The sequence below is a fragment of the Heloderma suspectum genome, chromosome 4 (genome assembly GCF_057233095.1).
Source record: "Heloderma suspectum isolate Gila_16-S chromosome 4, 16-S_ref, whole genome shotgun sequence".
Lineage (NCBI taxonomy): Eukaryota > Metazoa > Chordata > Lepidosauria > Squamata > Helodermatidae > Heloderma > Heloderma suspectum.
In genome coordinates this window covers 133,476,752-133,500,131 of record NC_139461.1, presented here as the reverse complement: position 1 = coordinate 133,500,131, position 23,380 = coordinate 133,476,752, and the positions used below count along the sequence as shown (strand labels likewise).

Below are 23,380 nucleotides of genomic sequence, written 5' to 3'. Positions count from 1 at the left end.
CATTGCATTGTAGAATGGGCAACAGTTGCAAATGAAGAGCAAGGCAAAGAGGAGGGTTATTATAATATGGCTTTATTTGGCATGGAAATATGGACCTGACATCAGACAAAGCAAACACATTCTTCTTGTGCAAGAAGACATTTTACAGGCCTTCTTTGCCATGCAAGCAGTTTATGGCAGACATTACTGATGACAGCTAATTATCAAAACTACAATCCAGTCATGCCACTGAATTGAAGAACTAGTAATATATTACTTCTGAAATAAACATTTGCTGAAAGCAACATGGGTCTGCCAAAGAACAGAAATGGAGCAAAACAGGTGTAGTGAGAGCAAGGCATATTTTCACAGCAGAGTACACTCCAGATTATGCTCCCTCTCCTAAAGTCACATTTCTTCTCAGAGGTATGGGTTTCTTTTCAAGATGGCAGTGTTGTGTGCCATGGAGTAGATACATGCACAAACGACAGTTCGGCCATTTTTATTACACCAAATGCCCTCTCAATAAAGCTGCCCCTTGACCTCTTTTCTACCCTGAAGAAAACATGTTTTCTCTCTTGCCTCCTCCCACCCCCACCTCCACCCCGCTTTCCTGGAAGCTTTTACATTAAAATAATAATAGTATTTCAAAACATCTTATTCACCCTTGTTGACATTTTTTTCCAGACAAGAATATATAGGGCCCATTTGGTAATATTAGGAGCCTATGAGAGTTCCCAGCAGAAATAATGGCTTAGCTGACAAGTCAAGGTATGAGTCTGTGCTTCACATATTTGCTCTAAGTGGCAATATACTACACATGCTTATTATGCTTATTGAGATCCATGCTGAGGAAAATGGTGGGAACTGCTGTCGTACATTGGAATTGACCCGCAAATGAGCTCTGGTCTTTATGGATGAGATGAAAGAACCCCAGGAAGCATTTTACCTTTAAAACTAAAAAACGGGAAAGCAAATTTATCTTTCCAGTACTTGTTAGACCATCCTTCGCTCTGTCCCTTCCATCCAAATCTTGCTTTCCAAGCAAGTAATAAACAATTCACCATTTTCATGGCACATTTTCAACAGCTTCCAGTCAACAATAAGTACACAAGGGAAATGTCACTTTTCTGGGTCCATCCACTTGCATCCTTGCAGCCTCAATGTGACCCAATATTCACCAATTCTTCTTTGCCCCCACTCCTTTCTATTTAAGCCCCATAACTAGGGATGTATAGATTGTGTGAAATCCACTCCATCTGTGTTTCGTGGATTGCCAGGCGCTTTTTGTTCTGTCATCCATTCATAGGCAGGTTCGAAACCTTTTTTTTGTTATGCAGAAATATACGCAAATAATTCTGTAAGAGGGTTCGCAACAATTTACATAATTTACCTTCATACATAACATTTAGCATATTGTCCCACATTCCATTCAACTTTTCCTCACATATATTTACCAGTCTCAGTAGAAACATGTGTATTTTCCTACGAATAAATATGCATAAATTTCGGGAAAGCTAAAAAAAAGATCTGAAAGTCCATGGACTCTGCACCTGAAGAGGTCCACAGTGGATTCCGCAGGTCGTATTCTTAGAAATCCAAGGTCATTTTAGTCCTTCTCGAATTTCTCCAGCATCCCTACCCATAACAAATACTAAAGCAATGCCCATGTACAGTGTAACACATTGCCCAATTCAACAGTCAATTAATCCTGAGAATTAAAATTGGGATGGATTAGGAATAGTTTCTGGTGATCACCATTAGAAGGTTTCATACCAACCCACCTGAGGTAAGATGCATACAATCTTCTCTTGGGGTGTTCACCGTTTGGGGAAGTGGGTTCTTCTAGCAACACCATTGACACAAACAAGTCACTCTCTAAAACCAAAGGCCTTATTCTGTGTACAAAATTTCAAGCAGATTTTTTTCAAACACTGCTCCTCTCCCTCCCCCACCTGCCTTCAAGTACAGATTAATGTGGAGACATTAATGATTTATGAATCATTTATGAATGAACACATGCAAGACTGACATGGACCAAAACTAGTCTGATCCATCCATCCCTAGTGTGCAGGAGGCACAATCAGCTTCCAAAATTCACCACCCCAAGATGAGGTAATGGTCATTAGCTTGGCTTTCAAAAAGGATTAGAAACATTCATAGAGGACAGGTCTATCAAACTCAGTTTTCAAAGGCAGTATATCATATTCATGAATACCACATGCCCAAGACAAAACAAAAACAAAAACAGGGAGGTCATCATTCCCAGTGCTCTGCTTGTGAGCTTCCAGAGGCAGATGTGGTTGGCTGCTGTGGCAAATAGAATGACAGAATGCTGGTCTAGATGAAACTTGCTTTGATCCTGCAAAGCAAGTTTTACGTTCTTAAACATTTCCTTCATATCCTGTTTGCAGATTCAAAATAGATATGCTACCAATACAATTCCTTTTAATAAAGCAGTGTTGCCCAGGTGTCTGAGAGCAGAGGCATGCTTTTTTCCTGAATAAAAGCTGGAGAAACATTTCATTCTTGCACTCCCAAAAGGTTCCCTTTTAGACAGCACTGGCTGGTGGCTCTGATGTCAGTGGGGCAGTAAATCCGCTCCAAGTTTCAGTCAGAACCAGTCGGAACTCTATCTGGAGCTATCCAAGGTGCAAAGCATTAGAGTACTGACTGGTTCTGACTGACACCCGGAACAGATTAACTGCCCCACTGACATCAGAGCCACCAGCCTCCACTGCTTTTGGAGAATATAAGTGGGGCCAGGAACAGAATGTTGCAGTGTATTCCCACCCCCCCACCCCGTGTGAGTGCTCCTGTTCATGGCTCCAGTTAGTCTGGAACAGGAGTACTGTAATGCCATTCAGGGCAGGCCTCTCAGGGGACAGGATGAATTTTAGGAGGGGAAGGAATAAAGGACACACTTTTTTCTTCCTCCCCACAAGGCCTTCCGTGCGATGCGATATAGCACTGCCAGCCCCAAACCTGAGTATTTTATATAGGGAGGGGTGGGGCACTCACACCATCTTAGAGATGGGAAAGGCACTGTTCCAATCCACATTGACCCCCCACCCCTTCCAAGGTATTTACTATACGTTGCTAGGGACTTGAGCAGATCAATGCCGTCTCTTCCTCTTCCTCTGCCCTCCATTTCCCATTTGTCTTTACTTTTGTTTTCTAAGTGACACACGTGTCTCAAATTGCTCTCAACTAATTGACTCACACAGCCTGCCTGATGTCTGGTCTCCCTAGATTCTTTTCCCCACCCCGGTCTGTGTAGGCTCAATTGCCACCAACACCAGACAAGCTCACAGATTCCTGTCAGGCAGGATGGGTGAGGGGGGGTGGGTAATTTCAGTGTTACTTTAATTCACACACTCATGTACTTCTACATACCTAGGAAGTCCCCCATTTCACTTCCAAACTGATAGGCACTCAACCACCTGAGTTTGCCCTTAGAAAGAATGAAGAAAGAGTCAGAACTGGTCACACTCAGGTCTATGTGAGTCACTGTTCTGGGTGTGCCTTCTCTGAAGGCAGGTAATTCTGCAATGCCTCTGCATAAGGACAGATTAAATGATCCAGTCACACTTTACTGGGGAGACATAAGAGAATTATCGCCACCAGTTGAGGCTGATGGTCAGGAGGTAATGGCAGAGCAATCAATCACAGGGAGATGCAAAAGGCAGTCTCTTCTGAGTACTCTGGGATCATGAGAGCCTTTATTTCGTCTGGCACTCCAGCAGTTCCTGTGTGTGCCCTAGCACACAGTTTAGGAATTACTGTGATAAAGTAATGCATACAGTGTTCATACTCTGGAAGGAATTTACAGCTTGTTTTAGCAATTCCTATACACACAGATTTTAATGCAAGGAAAAACTATTCATGAGCAGTTAACAGGCCTTGAAGCTGAAGCTTCAGGTATTTGTAACATGTTTTAGCTGGCTATAGTATGCATGATGCACACTACAGTGTTTATGAACACATTAATGAAGCCTCACAAAGCATACTTGAACAACTATCAGTGAAGAAATGCAAGCTGCCTAGGACAGGGAAACCCAAAGTTTCTCTTTACTAGCCTATTAGGCGGCCAACAAAATAGCACTCTGAAGAGGAGACATTTCTGTGTACACCTAAGTGGGCAGAAAATCACATTCTTCTTGGCCTGTCTGCTCTGGATTTGGGGGGATGTATCATCTTTTAACCTTCCTTTAAGCAGTGATTTCCACCATCACCATCTCCTGATTTCCAAATCATTTGCACAATATTCCCACTTGTCAAGAGAGTTGCAGTCTGGCCTCAGGAGGAAGGAAACTTGCACTATAGCTATATGAACTTCCTAAGATATCTTCTATTTGGTACATAAGAAAAAAAAAAGGGATAAGCAGCTGGAGAGGACGCCTGAGATTCCACAATATCAAAGTGGGGCAGGGGAGAGAGAGAGAGAGAGAGAGAGCAGCTGCAGTAGTTGAGGCTGTGGCTCTAGATCTGTGGGGCTGCTGAATACCCATGGAAAGTGATGACCATACACTCTTGCCCATTGCTTGCCACCATTCCATAACTAATGCCACAGAATCCAGGTCTGGACATGGAAGTTAGCTGAGCACTGAAAGATAGTGCTCCAAGGGGTGAGGGACCAGTTTCACTGCATGTTCTAACCTGGCATTTTAAAAGCTGCTGTCTAACCCACCTAATAATGTGGCCTAGTCGTCAAAATGAAGCCTAAACCACTACCCAGGATCTGATCTTAATACTGCTTGTTGTTTTCCAAATTTATCTTCAGCTATTCCACACTGGCAGTGTACTGGGGAGAGAAATATTCCTGTATTCGAAAGGACACTACGGACAAAATTTTAATGTTTAGCATGAATATCAAAGCCAGTTCCTGGGTTCTGTCCCATTGTACTGTTATGCTCTGCAGTACATGATCAAAACTAGAATTCAAGGCAGGGCTAAGCACACAGGACAGCTCTATGAATATATATATGCTCAGTGCTTTATAGTTCTCATTATGTTCCATGGAACAAAATGAATGGGCTGCTATCTGGGATAAATTTGGGGGGAGGGTCAACCTGCTGTTCAGTCTAGATACTGAGGACACAGGGAACAAGAACTAAATTTAGCTCTTACATCCATTGGTTCCCCAGCTGTATCCTTTTAGTATCTCCATATGTTAATGCTTTCCCCTCCTATAGAAAAGAAGTAAAGCACTGTGTGTACCAGGCAGTGAGAGGCAAAGCAAAGCCCACAAACATGCATGCCTCCCCCACCCTGGGAATCAGCCCCTAAAAAAGAAGTTTGCTCAACATGACAGGCATATTAACAAATATCACTGAAAAGCTGTGTGGCTGGCTAATAGTTGGGATAGTTTCATCTATTGGATGCTAATACATTTTCTGTTTTGCTTTTTTTGCTTTTTTGCACAGTTGAAGAAAATCTAGACCCTGAGCAAAATTATTCATGCCACCAGTGCTTCCCTTCAGATTTTTCAAAAAGGAGGCTGTTTTAGGAAAATATCATGACTGCATTGTTTTGGTAAGGAAGATTTAAGGAAAAAGAGACACATTCTTTATTTGCAAACTACTGGTCTAAGATATGAAATAGACATTATTGCAGGCAAGAGCAGCAACCCTACATCCTCTCCTCAGAAAACTCACATTTCAAGGTACCCTGACCTCTCCAACTTCATTGGCCGCTGCTAGGTATGGGTGGGAAAAAGCAAGATGACAGTGCATCACACATTACTAGACATTACCAACACAGATGCGTGGCTGCTGTTCTCTGCAGCAGCTCTGCATCTGGCATAATAATGTCTAGTTCTAGACTAATTATTTCAAATTTAGGACAGGGAGTAAAATGTGGCTCCACTGGTGTGGTGTTTTCTTTTTTGCATTTAGCTAGAAGTTGAATTAGAAATAGAGGTTCCACACAACACTTAATATAGCACTATATTATCTAGCAATGCCCTTTGCTGTGGCCAAGATCGTCTATAATGTTTCTAACAAGTCCCATTCAGCAAAGGTCCCTTCCAATGTTAATTAAAAGTTTTTTTCCTTATAGATTTTCCCTGTTTAGCATGGCTGGGGATTATTGATTGATTGCCCCTGAATCAGTCAGCTTGTCTGCCCATGAGGACGGTGTGTGTGTGTGTGTGTGGGGGGGGGGTTTACTCTCCATTTCTTTTATAGAGACACTGCATTATTTCACTATTTTAAAAAGGAGAGAGCAAAATAATGGAAAGAAACTAGTTATTTTATCTTATCCACCTACCACCATGGAGCACAGAAGGTAACTTAAGAAGCAGTTTATCACTAATCCCCCAGCTGCACTGAAGAGAAGGAAAAAAACTTGGAAGGCTGAACATGCAAGAGGAAGCTTTCAGTTAAAAATGTAATAGCCCTTAAAACCTCAATTGCACTTTGTCTGTACATGCTGGACAGACTGGCATTGCAACAGCATTTTATTTTATTTTTAATTGTCAGCAGTCAAGTCTGAACAAACTCAGGAGGACAACAGAGAAAATACTGGATTACAACATTTTGGGAACAACATCATCTAGGTTCTCCATAAGAAGTGAGTGAACAAAAGACCTCAGTTCCAGAGAAACAAGGCTAGTGTGGAAGGAACTGGTGACTCGGCCCTTTTATCACACAGCATAGAGATGGGAAGGGTGGGCATCAGCACTGTCTGAACCGCGAGACAATCACACTGCCAGGGATCCACTCCCTCTCCCACATCACCCGCTTCTTACCATGATTCTGCGGCTAATGCCACGGAACCCGAAGCAAAGCGTTAGAAAATGGGGGGGATGCCAAGAAGCCTCTCGTCCCTCTCCCTCCTCTGCCCCTTCCTTTGCCGGCTTTCGAAGCAGTGGTGGACACTCATTAAACTCATCTCCCTGTTTTTGGACACAGGAATAGTTATTTCATTGACATAAATCAAAAGCGTCAACAGAACCTTTAACATCATTGACAGGAGTTCTTCAGGGATGACACACTGGTTAAAATATTCCCCCAATATTTACATTCTATATTTCTGCATAATAAGGTTATTTTGAGATGATAATCCTGCAGAAACTGGCAAAGGAGAGACATTTTCTTTTTCGCTCTTGCTATTTTGGATATTTTGTTTTTTGGGTGGGAAGGGTATTGTAAACCACCCCCAGCAAGCACAGGCAGTTCCTAATGTAGCTGATAGGACTCTGTTCAAATCTGCTGCTCCTTGTGTAGATAATGTTCACCAGAGCAAGCTCACATCTTTTACCATGTAAATATTTTTATTGTGCTCATTTTCCACCTGAAGAAGAGTCCTGTGTAACTCACTCATATTTCTAGCATTTTAACCCTCCTACACTTTTGTGGTCAAAACTGACCCTGACAGGTGCTTAAAGCAATGTGTAAAACCGTTTGCCTTCAACCTGAGCCACTTCACTGTCCATGTATTCTACTACAAGGAGATTTATTGTTCTGCAGTGTTTCAACCTGCCATGTGTGTGTGTGTGTGTGTTTTGATTTGAAAGTTTCATTAAAATGGCATTGGAGTCATTAGGACCCCAATTAAACAGAGTGGGGGAAAATGAGACATTGCATGTCAAAGATATGGGGCGCATTTCATCTCTGCGTGGTGAATGCACACATTTAACAACACAATAGCTACTTTATGTGGATACAGCAGTTAAGATAAGGAGGTGTTAGCCATTCAGTATTTTTAAAGTTTTTTCTTCAGGTGATTTAGGATTGCAAGAAAAAGTACTTAAATAAGGTATCAGGAATTAACATTGCAGACCCACAGAAAGGGTTCCTATATAGTTATATCCCTGGTACTATAAAATAATCTTTAATACAAACTTATGTTATTCCATTAAATTGGAGTCATTGTCAAATATTTCTCATTGGGGTTTTAAAAATTATGACTAAATTAGAGACCATTTGATCCCAGTATCTAATTAGTAAGTGTTTTCAACAAGGATGGAGGGTTAACCTTAGCCAAGCCAACAAAAAGGTTTATAACCTCAAGTATTTTGTGATGTGCATTTCTTTATTGCTGTAGAACCAGCAATGGCTACCAAAATTTAATTACTTAGGAATTTAACTCCCATAGCAGCATCCTTGCTTATAATACATTGTTCCAAGTTGTTCTCAAATTCTTGAACAGAACTGGCAGAGGGAGAGAGAGATATACCTATTGAATGTAATGAATCATGGTCTGAAGGAAAGAATGACAAAATAAATTAAGGAACAATGGAGTTTAATGTTGAGAAAGTAACAAAGAATGTGAGAATAGTAATTAAGAGGAGCCAGAGGAGTAAGAGCGAGGAAAAGGGCACCAAAGAGGACAGAAAAGCAGATTTTGCTGAAAAGAAAAGTGGATTCATTCTCACAACCATAGTCATTGCATTCCAAGACCGGCCAGGAGATTCAGGGGTTCTTTTTCTTTTCTTTTTTTAACCATTAAGTAAAACACAGGTGACCCTAAAACCAAAGCAGCTATATGGCAGATCAGTCTCCTACCAGAACTTGGCCCCATGTTTGTGTATTTACAGGTGAAGGAAAGGGAAGGTTCAGAGTTATACATGACTTTACAAGCTTGTATAGTGCAGAAACTAGTTCCTTTCCCCCTAGCTGGTCCAAATGTATAGGGAAGGCAAGAAAGATGTAGGAAGATCACATGTGAGCTGGTTCAAATATGCCCTTGCTTTCATTTTTGTATTCCAAGCTCTACATTTGGGGCTTAGTGCTTAGAGGAAAGGAGCAAGTCACCCAAAACAAATTTGAAAGCATGCCTGCAGAACATGTAATCCACCATGCCTAAGGCAGCACTCCAGGTATGTATTATGGACTGCCAGTTACTTGCAGCCTCCAGTTTTTTGCAGTCCCAGGCAAGAAGCTTTTATCAAGTCCCTGATGGGCCACCATGCATGTCTGGTTGGTTATGTTTGGCTTGGTAGATCACATGCTCAGCAGGCCTGATGTAGGTCAGTATCATCCACCTGGTCACCTAGAACAGGAGCTTCTGGTGCATTCTTTGCATGTCCAAACAACAAAGAGGCAACAGAAACTTTAGAAAAAATACTTGCTCAAGTCCTCTACCCACAAAGCAGGTTTGCCAGTTTAATCTGCAACATCCCAGATTACTGGAATAAACTAAATCCATTCATGTGCATCGTCAAATTTGCTGTAATATTTGTAAGTAAAGAAGTTTGTGTTCTACTTCGTGTTTTAAACGTTTTGCACAACTGCTTTGTTTCTGCAAATGACATTCTTCGATGCCAGTAACTATGAATGCACCAGCTGCAATCAGTCATTCTGAAACATATTTCAACGTTTGTTTTTAATAATGAAAATAATTAACTTTAGATCAGGTAACAAATGCAATTAAATATAATTTGTACATAATTATATATGGAAAATTAGATCGTGTACAATAAGCTTTCCTACAAAATCATGATTGTGTCTCCATTCATATAAAAGCAGTCTCTCCTCCAAGTGTGCTAGGTCTAGCCCTTGTGGTTCTTCCTTTGTGCATGCAAGTGGCTTTCCTACCAGGGAATCCATTTATCTACCATTCACAAATCTTTCTTGGATGAGAAAGTATCTATTAACCTCAGCATCACCCACTACACTAATGAAGGCACTAGGCTGGGTCTACCTCAATTCCATTCACAATTTCTATTGGCAGGAAAGGTCCATGTCAAACCAGATGGGCAACTATCTGCTTGATAAGTCTGGTGAATCCAAGTAAGTTGCATTTCATTAAGTCAATGTCTTTGAATTTCTGTAATACGCATGCAAATCATATGCTCTACCACAACCATAAGGGCAGGATGCTTGGGTTTTAAAAAGGAGAGTTCGAAGTTATCAAATATTTGATTCTGCAATGATATGGTAACACCACAAACAAGAAGCATATACATACATTGCTTTGGATGTTGCTTGAGCGTGTGTGTGTGTGGGGTGTGCACGCGTGTTTAAGCAGTGTACATTTATTTTAATGGGTTTAAGGCTAAGCATATTTAATCAAAACATATTTGGGATTTGGATTTTGTTTCATTGAAATTTGAGCCAGGCTGCTTTTAAACACATTCTAGATATCTATGCAGTAGCTTAGAACTGAGAAATAGGGATGCACGGATAATGTAAAATCCATTCGATCTGCATTTTGTGGATTGTCAGGCGTGCCATCTGCCCATCAACAGAATCAGATTTTTTTTGTTTCCAAATTTGCGCAAAATCGCAGTTATGCAATTGTGCACATGCAAAAATTTCAAATTTTGCCAAAATGTGCATTTTCACGCTTTAGCCTATGGGAGAAATGCACATTTTTGGCCAGTTTTTAAAAAAGAAAATAGCTTATTTTTCTACAACAACATTTGTGCAAAATTTGGGATAGTTAGAAAATTGGTCTGCAGGTCCTGGAATCTACCTGACAGGGGAAAAGCCAGTCATGAAAATCCTAACTCATTTGGTTCCTTTGCAGATTTCTCCAACATCCCTACTGAGAAATAGGACTAGACGTGAAGTGTGAAGAGCAAAATTGGCTGGTATGATCTACATTTCTCTTCAGCTGACTCCAAACATGAAATGTTAACTACATTCGTCAGAAAGTTTTAAAAATCAGAGGAAGGATGACAGGACAGGAATAACATGGAAAAAGATAAAAAATAAGACAACACAAAGAGAGATGATGGTGTCCCCATCCCCATTTTGGTAGCTGGAATAATTCTGGCACAATGTTCTGAATTCTATTCACCAACATTCTGTGAAGCAGAGTCAGTTTGTGCATACTTAACTCCCACTGGTTTCAAAAGGACCTCAGCACAGCCTGGATTGCAGCCAGTGAATTTCCAATGTTCCAAGAAGGCAGCAAAAGCCTGTGTTATTTGAAGAAATATTGCAAGCCAGCCAATTGACAATGGTGCCAATTTGCTTTAAACTACTGTGAGGGGGAACTTACATATTATGCGGAAGGTGGCACTCCAGATTTTTGTTTTGTTTTTTGCTCCATAGAAATTGCCAAATATTTGTCACACTAGGAGGTCACAGTGACAAATAATGTCTTCCTGTCTATTCTAAGTCACTTAACATGATGTTTAAAAGCGCAATTCAGTGACAAAAGAGTCCCCTAGAGATGAATGGGGGAATGTATTCACTGAATTTTGCAGTTCCTGAAAATTCAGCTTCTCCATATTGTCTGCCTGCTAGCCTTTTAGGAAAAAGTCAAGGAACAGTAGGAGAGGGATACTCTAATATTTAAATCAACAACCCTGTGACCAGTCACCTATCTAGTTCCTTGTGATGTGAACCCTCAAGTGAAGAATATGAAGAAAAAACTGTGTTCTAAAAACCTTAATATTAAAAAACATGCAGGTGTTCTCTTAACATTACTTGACATCACACAGTAAGGCAACTCCACGTAATATCCAATGTTCAGGAGGTTGGGTGGTCCTCAGGTCCACTGCAGCAATATAATTCAGGTCTGTCCGAACTGGTTTTTTATAGATTGGACATGAGTACAGACGTGGATCCCTTGAGGCTGGGAAGAGGAAAAAAGAAAACACTCCATTGCTGTAAGGCCATGAACAAACACCTTATTGGAGGGCATGGACGGTATCCAGTGTTTTCGGAGGAATCCCATTGCACCAGCTATTGGCATTGTGCTGGAGGTCCCTTATTGTAGCACAATGTCATCTATGTTAGCAATTGTGTCGTTTGGATAGTGCCCCATACATGAAATTAAATTGGTGTTACAGCAAGGAATTTCAACTTAAATAGAAGATAGGACATGTGATGCAGTAACAAGTGGGTGTTGGGTATATAATATCAAATCCCAACCCAGACTACTGTGAGTTGATCTTGGGCAAATCATTTTCTCACAGCTATTATGAGGGTAAAATGAGCCCAGGGGAGCCTGCCCTAACCTCTTAGGGCAGGGTAAGAAAAAAAAACCTCTTGAATTCATCTTCATAAAAGAATTGGGCTGCAATCCTATACCCACTTACCTGGGAGTAAGCCCATTGATTTAATGGGCCTTACTTCTGAGTAGACATGTATAGGATTGCATTGCAAGTCCTCAGACCTGAATATACAACCATTTATGTCAACAGTGCTTTTGATAAGTCTTGACAGGCATCTTACTTCTCCAAGTTACTGTGAACAAATGGCACCTTCATATGTTACACACAAAAATATACAATGAAAGAGTGCAGTGTTGACACACATTCCTTTCAATGTGGCATTAAAATCTTCTTAATGAGTATACAGTAAAACTATTTTAAATGTCCTGCTTACAATCCAGGGACCTTATGGGTCTGACAGCCAATAAAAGAAGTTCCATTAAATTTAAGACCATAGCAAACGCCAAACTGTAATTAAATCTCTCTCCTATCAATCATGAGTTTTTATTTATTTGTAACATTTCTATACCGCCCAATAGCCAAAGCTCTCTGAGCAGTTCACAAGAATTAATGCCCCTCCTCCCCACAACAGTTAAATAAAATTTAGACTGATCCTATGCAGTTTGGCATACCTGATTTCAGTAGGTTTCCTCACACCTAACTCAGCATGGAGTCACATTGATTATTATTATTATTAATAATAATAATAATTCAATTTATAACCCGCCTATACACAAAATACTCTAGGTAGCATACAGAGTTAAAAACAAAATTACACATACAAAAAACAAAACAAAGCACAGTACAGTACAGCCTAGAAACAGTATATAACAATCAGCAAAGAGAAATAAGAATTCTACAAAGGGAAGGCCTGCTGTAATGACAGAGTCCTTAATTCCCGCTTAAAAACATTCAAAGAGGTCAGCAGGCACATTTCAACCAGCAGGTCATTCCACAGTTGAGGGGTGGCAAAGGAAAAGGTCCTCTTGCATGTGGCTACCAGTCTCACATTAGGCAGCCACAGCAGAGCACCCTCAGAGGACCTTAGGTGGCGGACTGGGACGTAGGGGAGAAGGCGCTCCCTGAGGTACCTTGGACCTAGACCATGTAAAGCTTTAAAGGTAAGAACCAGCACTTTATATTTTGCCTGGAAACAAATTGGCAGCCAGTGTAAAGATTTCAAAACGTTGTTGGTCTATGACTGCACATTCTAATCCCCGTGTGCACTAAGAAAGGTAGAAACTTGGCTGGCACCAAATATATTTTAGGATAGGTACATTGTATGTAAGAACCAAGGACTCGGAAACTTGGGCCAACCAGGGCAGGTTTATCGCTATGTCAACAATGCCCCTGCATACGTATATATCTTTACTTTCTCCCATATGGATGCCATTCACTCCTATGAGAAAAAGATAAAATGCTGCCCTTGGGAACATGGTTGTGGTGGCGGCAAACCCCAACCCTGCTTCTGACAGTGGATGACCCATTCTCCACCGAGAGGGCCCCACAAAAGGCAATGCAATACACACGCCCCCTCCACAGCTGAAAGGCATATGTGACAGGTGTTTTGCTTGCTTGCCTCTAATTACAGGTTTCTCGATTAAGCAAACAGCCTTGACCATAGAAACTGACAGAGGCAAAAACAAAATGAAAGCAGGATGATGGGCCACAAGCCTTTTCCCCTTCGAAGCTTTTATATTTATTTCATGTGGGATTTTATTTCTCTAACAAAACTGATGGTTGTCAGGCAAACAGCAGAAGAAGAATTCCACAAAGCTGAACAGCCTGGGCTTCAGGTGTCCATCTCGCCAGCCCACAATCCATTTTGACAGCTGCTTCCCTCCTTCATGGACCCCAGAGGTCCTTCTCTTCACTTCTAAAGTTGCTCTTTCAATCTTTTGACTTGTTTGCTCAAGCAGATCCAAACTCTGTACATGTAGCTGTCAACACCACTGCCAGCATACCCAGTTACAACTCGAACCCTCCCCAACACTTGCTAAAAACTTTGCATTCTTATAACAGTAAAAAGTTGGTTTTAACCTAGCAGGGTTTTTTTTTTTAAATCCTATAAATAAACTAAGCAGTGAAAAACAAAAAAGAGATCCCGTCTCTTTTCTGATGTGTTGATTTACTTTTGGTGCATTAACAAAATGTTTAATCTTCAGCTCTTATCCCTGGGTCTCATTATCACTTATACGGTAGGTTTGGCCTACCATAAACTGAGGTATAAATTCATATTTATTGGCTCCTTCCTGTTTATTGGCTAATACACTTCAGGGGGTGGCCAGCCATCCAGCACCTGGAAGCCAAGGAAGAAGTAACAACCCTCTCGGATCAAGAATCACTTGGCCCCTCCCCTTCCAACCCAGAGCACATCAGCTGCCAAGCCAACTCTGCAGCTGGCAAAAAGAGAAGGGGAGACAGCGAAGCATGTCTCTTGGCCTGCTGAGATCAACAATATTTTTATTCTTTTGCTAATACCACAAGTATACTACTTCTGCCAGCTGCCTTTGATTTTAATCTTGAAAAAGGAAATGCAAAATATGTTAAAAAATAAAATTACAACTAAGTACTAACATAGGCTGCAATCTTACACCCAGGTAGACATTGCTTAAGCCCACAGAATTTAATGGGGCTAAGCACACTAAATGTTGTTAATGGCATCAATAATCCGTATGCCCCGTTGTATTGATTAGTACACACCTCAAATAGAATTGGTCTATGATCCATACTACATGCATTTATTTAATACAGTGGCGTGCAAGGCTATAGTCTCAGGCACATTCGTTACCTCTTCTACAGTTGACTGTCCTTTTGTACTGACAGCCAGAGCAGTCAAAGGGTGGTAGACAAGTGACTTTTCCCCCTGCTTTGCAAACCACAATGACCATTTTACCATACATTTTGCTCCGATCACGTGGTGAAATCCTCTTTACTTCTTGGCAGGATTAAACAAATGACCAAGCTACCTCAGTGTGTGAGAGAAAGGACACCCAGTGGGCAGCTTGGTCATATGCATGAGCTCCATGTTCATGCACAGAATGGAGTTTCTATTCTCTGTAACCGATCACAGGCATGGAGCCAGACAGTGGTAATTATTACAATTAATCAACCAGGAACAAAAGATGTGGATCTTGTGGCATCTTTTACAATGGAATTAGAAGCCAAAAACACAAGCTGGTTGTGCCTACGAGTGCCTCTGAAGGAGAAATCTGAGATGTGTTTGGCTAAATAATCATATTTCTGTGCACCCAGAGGCTTCCTCCCTAACTTTTCCTGTATTTGGTACCTTCCCGTCTTTCTTTTTTACCATCCTTCTTATCATAGCCAACAAATATTCAAGGAAGCAAGGGCACTCTTGAGGATACTGGCAAGAATGACTAACCTAGAACCTGGGTCTTGAGGGTTCCCTTATAGTACCTTTTCTCACTGAACATCTTAGACTCACTTGCAGAACTCCACAGATGGTTCCCCTGCTGGGTCCCAGTAAACTGAGCTTCCTGGAGTTCCAGTTGGCTTCTAGTGATCTTGGCTTACTTTAAACAGTTCCAGGTCAAACCTGAGCTACTGGTTGCATTGTTCACCATTCTCTAACCCTTCTAGATCTTTTGTGGCATGGCCGTAGAGCATACTTGCTAGCACAGCTGAAACCTGGAATACACTGGTGGATACACTTCGCACAATTAGGCAATACCATAGGCAGTAAGGAACATTAACATTAAAGTTTCTGAACAGATCACCAGCACAGGTAAGACATTTCAGCATTCTGTATGCAGGAATGGCAGCATCTAAACTGGTCCTCAGAGGATGACCTCAGCAATCATTTTCATTTGGTTGACAACTCAGTAGCATTGTGAAATTTGGCTGCAGGAAAACTATGGGCAGACACTGCCAGGAAAACTGCTGTAGAACTATTAAAAGGTTAAAAAAATTCCAGTGTATCATCACTGTGATCGACTTAATACTTACAGTTGTTTCCTGCATATATCCTTATCACAGGCATTGGCTCGAATAGCACCTTTGGTTTCGATTCCATGAGTTTCATGTTCCTTTTGTCCCACCCAGCGCCTTCTAGGTAGAGACCATATACATAGACGCCTTCAGAAGGAGGGGTTGTGATGTCATCCTTCATCCACTTGGTGACCTCGTTACAAAGAACTACACTGTCAAGCGCCCATCCCTTGTTTGCGCGAGTAATTTCCTGTTCAAAGCAATACAGTTGCTAAAGTTTGGGAACCTGGATTTCAAGAGGCCAAGAGCCAGCCATTACATAACTTCAGAATAAACTATCAGCCCATCAGGAAAGGCCATGAGCCTTTCAGTGTTTACTGTTGATTCCTTTTTTCCCTCCTGAGGCTTAACAAGCTGAGCAAAACTTGATAGAGCGACACTGACATGCAGTGATCCATTTCATTGCCCTGGAATCCAGCAACAATTCATGTTAAGTCTACTCCAGAAAGCCCATGTGATGCCAGTTAGCATCACCTAACCAGAAAGACAGGGCTAATTTAGTTTAATATTTCCTAGGGGGATCAAGAGATATTTCAAATTCAGAAAGTAGTCCTTTAATTAATCACTGTATCAACAAAAGCCCCCATTTGGCTGCAAAAATCAATGGCTCAAGCCAGAACTAAAGGCTCAAACTGCCAGAATGCCTCTTTTTTACTTTCTCTGACTCCATTCTGTCTGCAAGGAGAGCCACAGTTGTCACCTACTTACTGTCCTCTCTTTTTTCCCCTCACTAGATACAGGGAACAAGGAATAACTGACTCTCAGTTCCCTGAATCTAGCAAGCAAGCAAGCGAATCAATAAAAATAAAAGTCAAGGCTGCTATGCAACCAAGGGGATTGAACAGGCAGCAGCAGCGTCTCAGCAACAGTGCCTCACAGAGGGTCAGGGTGGACTGCATGGAGGCATTTTGGCGGAGTACGCCTGTAGAGTTTGGTAGGGTTGGCAGCTTCTACAGGCAGGCAGAGGCTTCTGTTCAATGGATCACTGAAAGCCTTCTGTCTAGAAGTTTGAGAAAAGCCCGAATGTTAAGACATATTGTAGTTCCCTGAATAATAGTTAAGTGTTCCTGAAGCTTCAAAAAGGCAAGTTTCCTGCCACATTCTACCTCTGAGAAGCAGATGCCTGAAACATCTAAATAAAATCAACAGTTTTAAAAACATAACAAACCTAGATTTCTGCTAACCTTCTAACTGTTACTATCCGAGGGGAGAAGACCTGTGTGCAGAGACGTCAGTTCCTGTCAGATGCGCCACAAGAATCATTCTCTCAACATACTCACCGGGGACCCAGTGACATCAGGGACGTGGCCATGCCCTTTGATGTCAGGGGGCATGGCTATGCCGCTTAAGATCATTCAGCCTTCAGAGGGCGGTGCGGGGAGTGTCATTCAGCCCCCCACCTGATTCTGGTTGCCCACCCCTGCTCTAACAAACCAGAGAATCAAGACAGGAATATTCTATGCCCTGCCCACAGCTACAAAGAAAGGAAGCCAATAAGGCCTGAATTGTGCAGGACCTGCAGTGAGTCAAGGAGGCAAAAGCAACTCAAATTTGTTTGCATGAGAACAAATATTATCTCCTCTGCCGCTCATTTCAAATGGTAAGCAAAAAAAATAAATAAATGGTGAAATGCATAGAAAATATGTTTTAAAGGCATTCTTTAACCTGTCTCATCGCAGTTAAAAATCCTTGAGGGTTGAAGAACCCTGTCATCCAAAAACAGTTTGGTCGCCCTTCAAAAATCCAACAGTGAAATTGCCGGTTCCTTTCAAGAAGCTCAGTAAACCAGAATCCAAGCGTGCTGGAAGCCCAAGACGCCTGGAAACAGAGGGAGGGTTTTAAAAAAATGTATGTATAACGTAAAGAACTCAAGCCAGCACACTTACTTGCAATGTCCCCAAAAGTAAGCATAGAGTGTTTATACATCAAGGCCTAGTTCTCACTGAGGTGGTAAAGCTCTGCCTGCTTCAGATTGTTCCTGTGATGACCTGCTCCTCCAGATAGAAAACAAGATGTCAGGGAGGAGGTGAGGCTGGCACACTTCTCCTTGCATGGAGGCACATTCCAAACACGTGAGCTCCCACTTGTAGTCTCAAGCAGTGCAACCCAGACTCAGGTTCACCATTAGGACCACATTACCATGGGAAAACATTACTGGTGGATTTAGAAGATCATGTGATAAGTTCAATTGTTGTTTGGTCAGATCGGAATGGTGTGGGGGAATAACCACATCATACAATCTTCCCATGTGGTCTAGGAACTTCAAATGTTACCAGAGTGACACAAGAAGCAAGTATTCCACTCAGGTACTATAAGAGAACTGGCCTGGAATTACAAGGAATCTGTTTTGGAAGTGTGTGTTTTTACATGCTTTGAAACATGTGACAACCGAATGCAGAATATATAGCCCAGCATACTGAAAATCTAAGGGTCAATTACACATTACATTAATGGAAACTTTTTTTCTTTTTTATTTCTAACCCCTGTGCGGGGGTGGCTATACATGTGTGTGTCAGGAAGTGAATGGATGGGGGTGTTAGGACTAGCCAGGCGCCATTGTGGGCCCTACTAATTGGGAGCCAGGGTCGGATTCCGAACCAGACCAGGACGATCTAGTTTCCAGTACAATCGTGGAAAGCTCAAGGCTGGAGAACTTGGTGCCGACTGACTACTCATCTGATTACAGACCAAAGGAGAGCAGAACTCTTTTTCTGCCACAGCTGCCAGATAACACTTTTAGACAAGCCTCGATTTACTGCCTGGGAATGAGGGAACTGAGCAAGAGGGAGAATCTGAAGAGGAGGGTGTTATAGGAATGTCTCCCAGGAAGAGCCGTCAACTCAAGAGGGAGGAACAGAGGCGCCATCTTTGATGTTCTTCTCGCTTAAGGGCTAGAAATCCCTGTCGAGGTAGGTCGTTTGCAGATGGGCTCTGACAGCTGCTCCCCTTGTGTGTAAATCAATGAAACAACCAGAGCGCATTTGCTGAGTTCAGTGTCTTTAGTGCTCAGAATATTTCCTCGCTAGAATTCATTGTAGATCTGTGAACTCTTGTAAGGTTCTGCTCGGCCATTTGTTGCTAGAATGAAGACTCTGATTGGCTGCTAACCTTGAGACTGTTTCTTTACCTAAGCAGTGTGCCAACAGCTTTCGTAGAAGCTGTTTGCTTTGTTGGGGGATATACTTGCTGGCAGTTCTGCCATGAACTTCTAGAAAACTGATTGTATAACTTGCTCTACTACAATAAAGACTTCCGTTGTAAACATGGATTGGTGTCAGCCTGACAGAAGGTGCCAGGAAACCAAGCCTGGACGGGGGGAAGGTTTTAATCCTCCCCTCCCAGTGCACAGTAGTCCCAATCCAAATTGGGGCCACACATACTTGCTCTAGAGTAAGGAAAGAAGAGGGGATCAGCTACACACTATATAACTATTGTAAAGTGTAGTTTGAACCTAACACTTTTTTTTCCATCCAGTAAAAGAAATGGTACTAACCTTCCTCCAGCGTTCAGGAATCCTTGCATCATACATGCAATCCAGTGCATCTCTGAGGTTCTCACTCATTATGATGGTTCCATCAATGGCAAGTTTTAGATCTGTCAGAGTGTTTCGCACCAGAGCAATAATCCTCTGCATTCTATCAATCTCCTGCCGCAGGAAGATGTTCATAGGCTGAAATGGTCCCATTTGCTGAAGCCTTTCCTTTACCTAACATGAGAACAGAGAATATATGAATATAAGGAACGGTTAGCTGCAAGGCCCTGTAAAAAGCCAGCATGCTAATTTACACCAAGTCCTATCTGGGGAAGGGGCTATTTTTACAACCAAAAGTGACAAGTAAAGCCAAATGTTGTTGCTTTTCTAAAGACTGAGACTTGGTCTGTGAGAGGTTTGCCTGAAGATCTTGGATACTGAGGATACATTCAATTTATCTGGTTAGGACAGGAAGGGCTGTGTGTGTGTTTGAGAACTGAGAGAGAGAGAGTGAGAGAGAGAACAAATACAAATATAATTGGTGTTTTGATCTTTAGAGCCAGGGCCTGCAGGAGAAGCCACCACCACCACCACCGGGGAAGAGGCGTGCTTGCCGCCGCTGGGCCTGCTGCTGCTGCCGCCGCTGGGCCTGCTGCTGCTGCTGCCGCTGGGCCTGCTGCTGCCGCCGCTGGGCCTGCTGCTGCCGCCGCTGGGCCTGCTGCTGCCGCCGCTGCCACCACCACCAGGCCTTCCTTGTGGACTTCTGCCTGGCAGACCGCCAGTCCCTGCAGGACCAGGCCCCCAGGTACCGAGCCAGCTGTGCTGCTCCACCTGCCCCTCCCTGGAGGGGCTACATAAGCTGGCTGGCTGAGGTGGCCTGGGAGAGCCAGGGCCTGCAGGAGAAGCCACCACCACCACCACCACCGGGGAAGAGGCGTGCTTGCCGCCGCTGGGCCTGCTGCCGCCGCCGCTGGGCCTGCTGCCGCCGCCGCTGCCACCACCACCAGGCCTTCCTTGTGGACTTCTGCCTGGCAGACCGCCAGTCCCTGCAGGACCAGGCCCCCAGGTACCGAGCCAGCTGTGCTGCTCCACCTGCCCCTCCCTGGAGGGGCTACATAAGCTGGCTGGCTGAGGTGGCCTGGGAGAGCCAGGGCCTGCAGGAGAAGCCACCACCACCACCACCACCGGGGAAGAGGCGTGCTTGCCGCCGCTGGGCCTGCTGCCGCCGCCGCTGGGCCTGCTGCCGCCGCCGCTGCCACCACCACCAGGCCTTCCTTGTGGACTTCTGCCTGGCAGACCGCCAGTCCCTGCAGGACCAGGCCCCCAGGTACCGAGCCAGCTGTGCTGCTCCACCTGCCCCTCCCTGGAGGGGCTACATAAGCTGGCTGGCTGAGGTGGCCTGGGAGAGCCAGGGCCTGCAGGAGAAGCCACCACCACCACCACCGGGGAAGAGGCGTGCTTGCTGCCGCTGGGCCTGCTGCTGCCGCCGCTGGGCCTGCTGCCGCCGCCGCCGCCGCTGCCACCACCACCAGGCCTTCCCTGTGGACTCCTGCCTGGCATTTTTAAGGGGATTTTAATTGTTTTGTTTGTTTGTTTTATTTTGTTGGGGGGGGGGTTGTTGTGTTTTTAGGGGTGGGTAGCCTGCCTGATAGGCGGGGGCGAGGGGGCATGTGTCCACCTGATGGAGGCAGTGGGGGGAGTGTTGGGGGCCAGAACATACCGAGGCTGGGCGGCAGGCGCTGGCGGAGCGCTAGGGGCAGGCCATGCCAGCTAAGGGGAACAAGGGAGAGATGTGTAGTATCTGTCCCCTGCTCTGGGCCTGTCCAGAGCCAAAGGATGGCTGGGGGAGGCGTGACCCCATCTTCTGGCCTTCGTTTGCTGCTCTGCAATGCCAGGTCTGTTACCCAGAAAACCTCCCTCATCCATGACATGATCCTGGATGAGGGTGCAGACCTGGCATGTATTACGGAGACCTGGCTGGCCGAGGCTGCTGCTCCAACCCTTGCAGCCATGTGTCCAGCTGGATTTTCGTATGCACAGCAGCCGAGGGCTGGGGATCGGGGAGGGGGAGTGGCTGTTATCTACCGAGAGTCCTTGGTCTTCACCAGACCCTCTCTCCGGGAGACCAAGGTTGTTGAGTGCATGTACTGGAGGTTGGGCCCGAAGGGCAGTCTGGGGATTCTGCTCGTGTACCGTCCACCCCGCTGCACGACTGACTCCCTGGCCGAGGTGCTTGAGGTGGTCTCTGATGTGCGTGTACAGTCCCCTAACTTACTGGTGTTGGGGGACTTCAACGTACATTCGGAGGCCATCCTCACAGGAGCACCTCGGGACTTCATGGAGACCATGGCCTCCTGGGAGCTGCACCATATTCTAACTGGGCCCACCCATGTAGCCGGTCATGCACTAGACCTTGTGTTTGTTTCTGGAGAAGCGGGGAGTGATCTGGAAGTCGGGGGTATATCCACCACCCCCTTGTCATGGTCAGATCACTATCTGGTGATGTTGGACTTCTCGGTTCCACAACCCCTCCGCAGGGGAGGAGGACCCATTAAAATGGTCCGCCCCAGGCGTCTTATGGATCCAAATGGATTCCTGAACGCGCTTGGGGATTCTCTGGGGCATGCCAACGGCCACTCGGTCGAGACCCTGGTGGGTGGCTGGAATGCCGCAATCACTGGGGCATTAGATCGGGTGGCTCCGAAACGCCCTCTCCCCCTGAACAGGGCTCGGACTGCACCATGGTTCAATCCGCGGTTACGAGCTCTGAAACAGGAGGTGAGACGGCTAGAGCGCCGGTGGCGGAAGTCTCGCTCCAAAGACGATCAGACACGGGCTAGAGCTATATCTTCAGCCTATCATGTGGCGGTGAAGGCAGCAAAAAAGGAATATTATGCTGCCTCCATCGCGTCTGCAGAGTGCTGCCCCAGGAGGCTGTTCCAAGTGGTCCGCAGCCTGGTCGGTCCTGTGGCTCCGGAACCACTGGAGCATTCTAAGGCCTCCTGTGAGGCTTTGGCAAGGCACTTTGCAGATAAAATTGATCAGATTAGGTGTGTTACTCTGCACACTGTGGATACAGTTAGTGAGCAAGAGGCGGCCTGTGGCAAACCGGTTTTGTGGGATCGGTTCCAGCTTCTTCCTCCTGATGAAGTGGACAAGGTGCTTTCATCTGTAAGGCCGACCACCTGCTTACTTGATCCTTGCCCATCTTGGCTCATTATGAGCTGCAGAGAGAGACTGGGTGAGGGGATCAAGGCGGTGGTGAACGCCTCCCTTGAGGAGGGAGTGATGCCATCAGCCCTCAAGGAGGCAGTGATAAGACCGCTCTTAAAGAAGCCCTCCTTGGATCCTCAAGTTCTGAACAACTTTCGCCCAGTCTCAAATCTGCCATTTTTGGGCAAGGTGATTGAGCGGGTGGTGGCGGTGCAGTTGAAGGCACACTTGGAAGAAACTGATTATCTAGACCCATTTCAGTCGGGCTTCAGGCCTGGGCATGGGACAGAAACGGCCTTGGTCGCCTTGGTGGATGATATGAGGAGGGCTCTGGATAGGGGTGAATGCTCCTTCCTTGTTCTCCTCGACCTCTCAGCGGCTTTTGATACCGTTGACCACGGTATCCTCCTGGACCGCCTGGAGGGGTTGGGCATTGGAAACACTGTATTGCGGTGGTTCCAGTCCTTCCTCTCTGGCAGGTACCAGAGGGTAGCACTGGGAGAGGAGGTTTCGGACCCGTGGCCACTTACTTGTGGGGTGCCACAGGGTTCCATCCTCTCCCCGATGCTATTTAACATCTATGTGAAGCCACTGGGGGCTATCATCAGGAGGTTTGGGGTGCAGTGTCATCAATATGCGGATGACACGCAGCTCTACCTCTCATTCAAATCTTCACCAAGGTTGGCCGTAGAATCCCTGTCCAAATGTCTGGAGACGGTGAGTGGCTGGATGGGGAGGAATAAGCTGAAGCTGAACCCTGACAAGACCGAGGTACTTTTGGTGGGAGACAAGAGGAGGCTGGGGGATGTTGA

At 44.6% G+C, this 23,380-nt stretch overlaps 1 protein-coding gene across 2 annotated transcripts in view; it reads right to left on the bottom strand.

The window, feature by feature from the left end:
* Positions 1-11,310: 11,310 nt before the first annotated feature.
* Positions 11,311-23,380, bottom strand: part of DNAH5 (dynein axonemal heavy chain 5) — a 208,031-nt gene continuing 195,961 nt past the window's right edge. For both annotated transcript variants that reach the window (XM_084848148.1, XM_084848149.1), the window contains 4 exons: positions 19,377-19,589; positions 17,549-17,701; positions 15,842-16,073; positions 11,311-11,511 (listed from right to left, as the gene is read on the bottom strand). In XM_084848148.1, the coding sequence (XP_084704274.1) occupies positions 11,360-11,511; positions 15,842-16,073; positions 17,549-17,701; positions 19,377-19,589 (750 nt within the window). In that variant the 3' untranslated portion in view covers positions 11,311-11,359. The remainder of the gene's footprint in view (positions 11,512-15,841; positions 16,074-17,548; positions 17,702-19,376; positions 19,590-23,380) is intronic.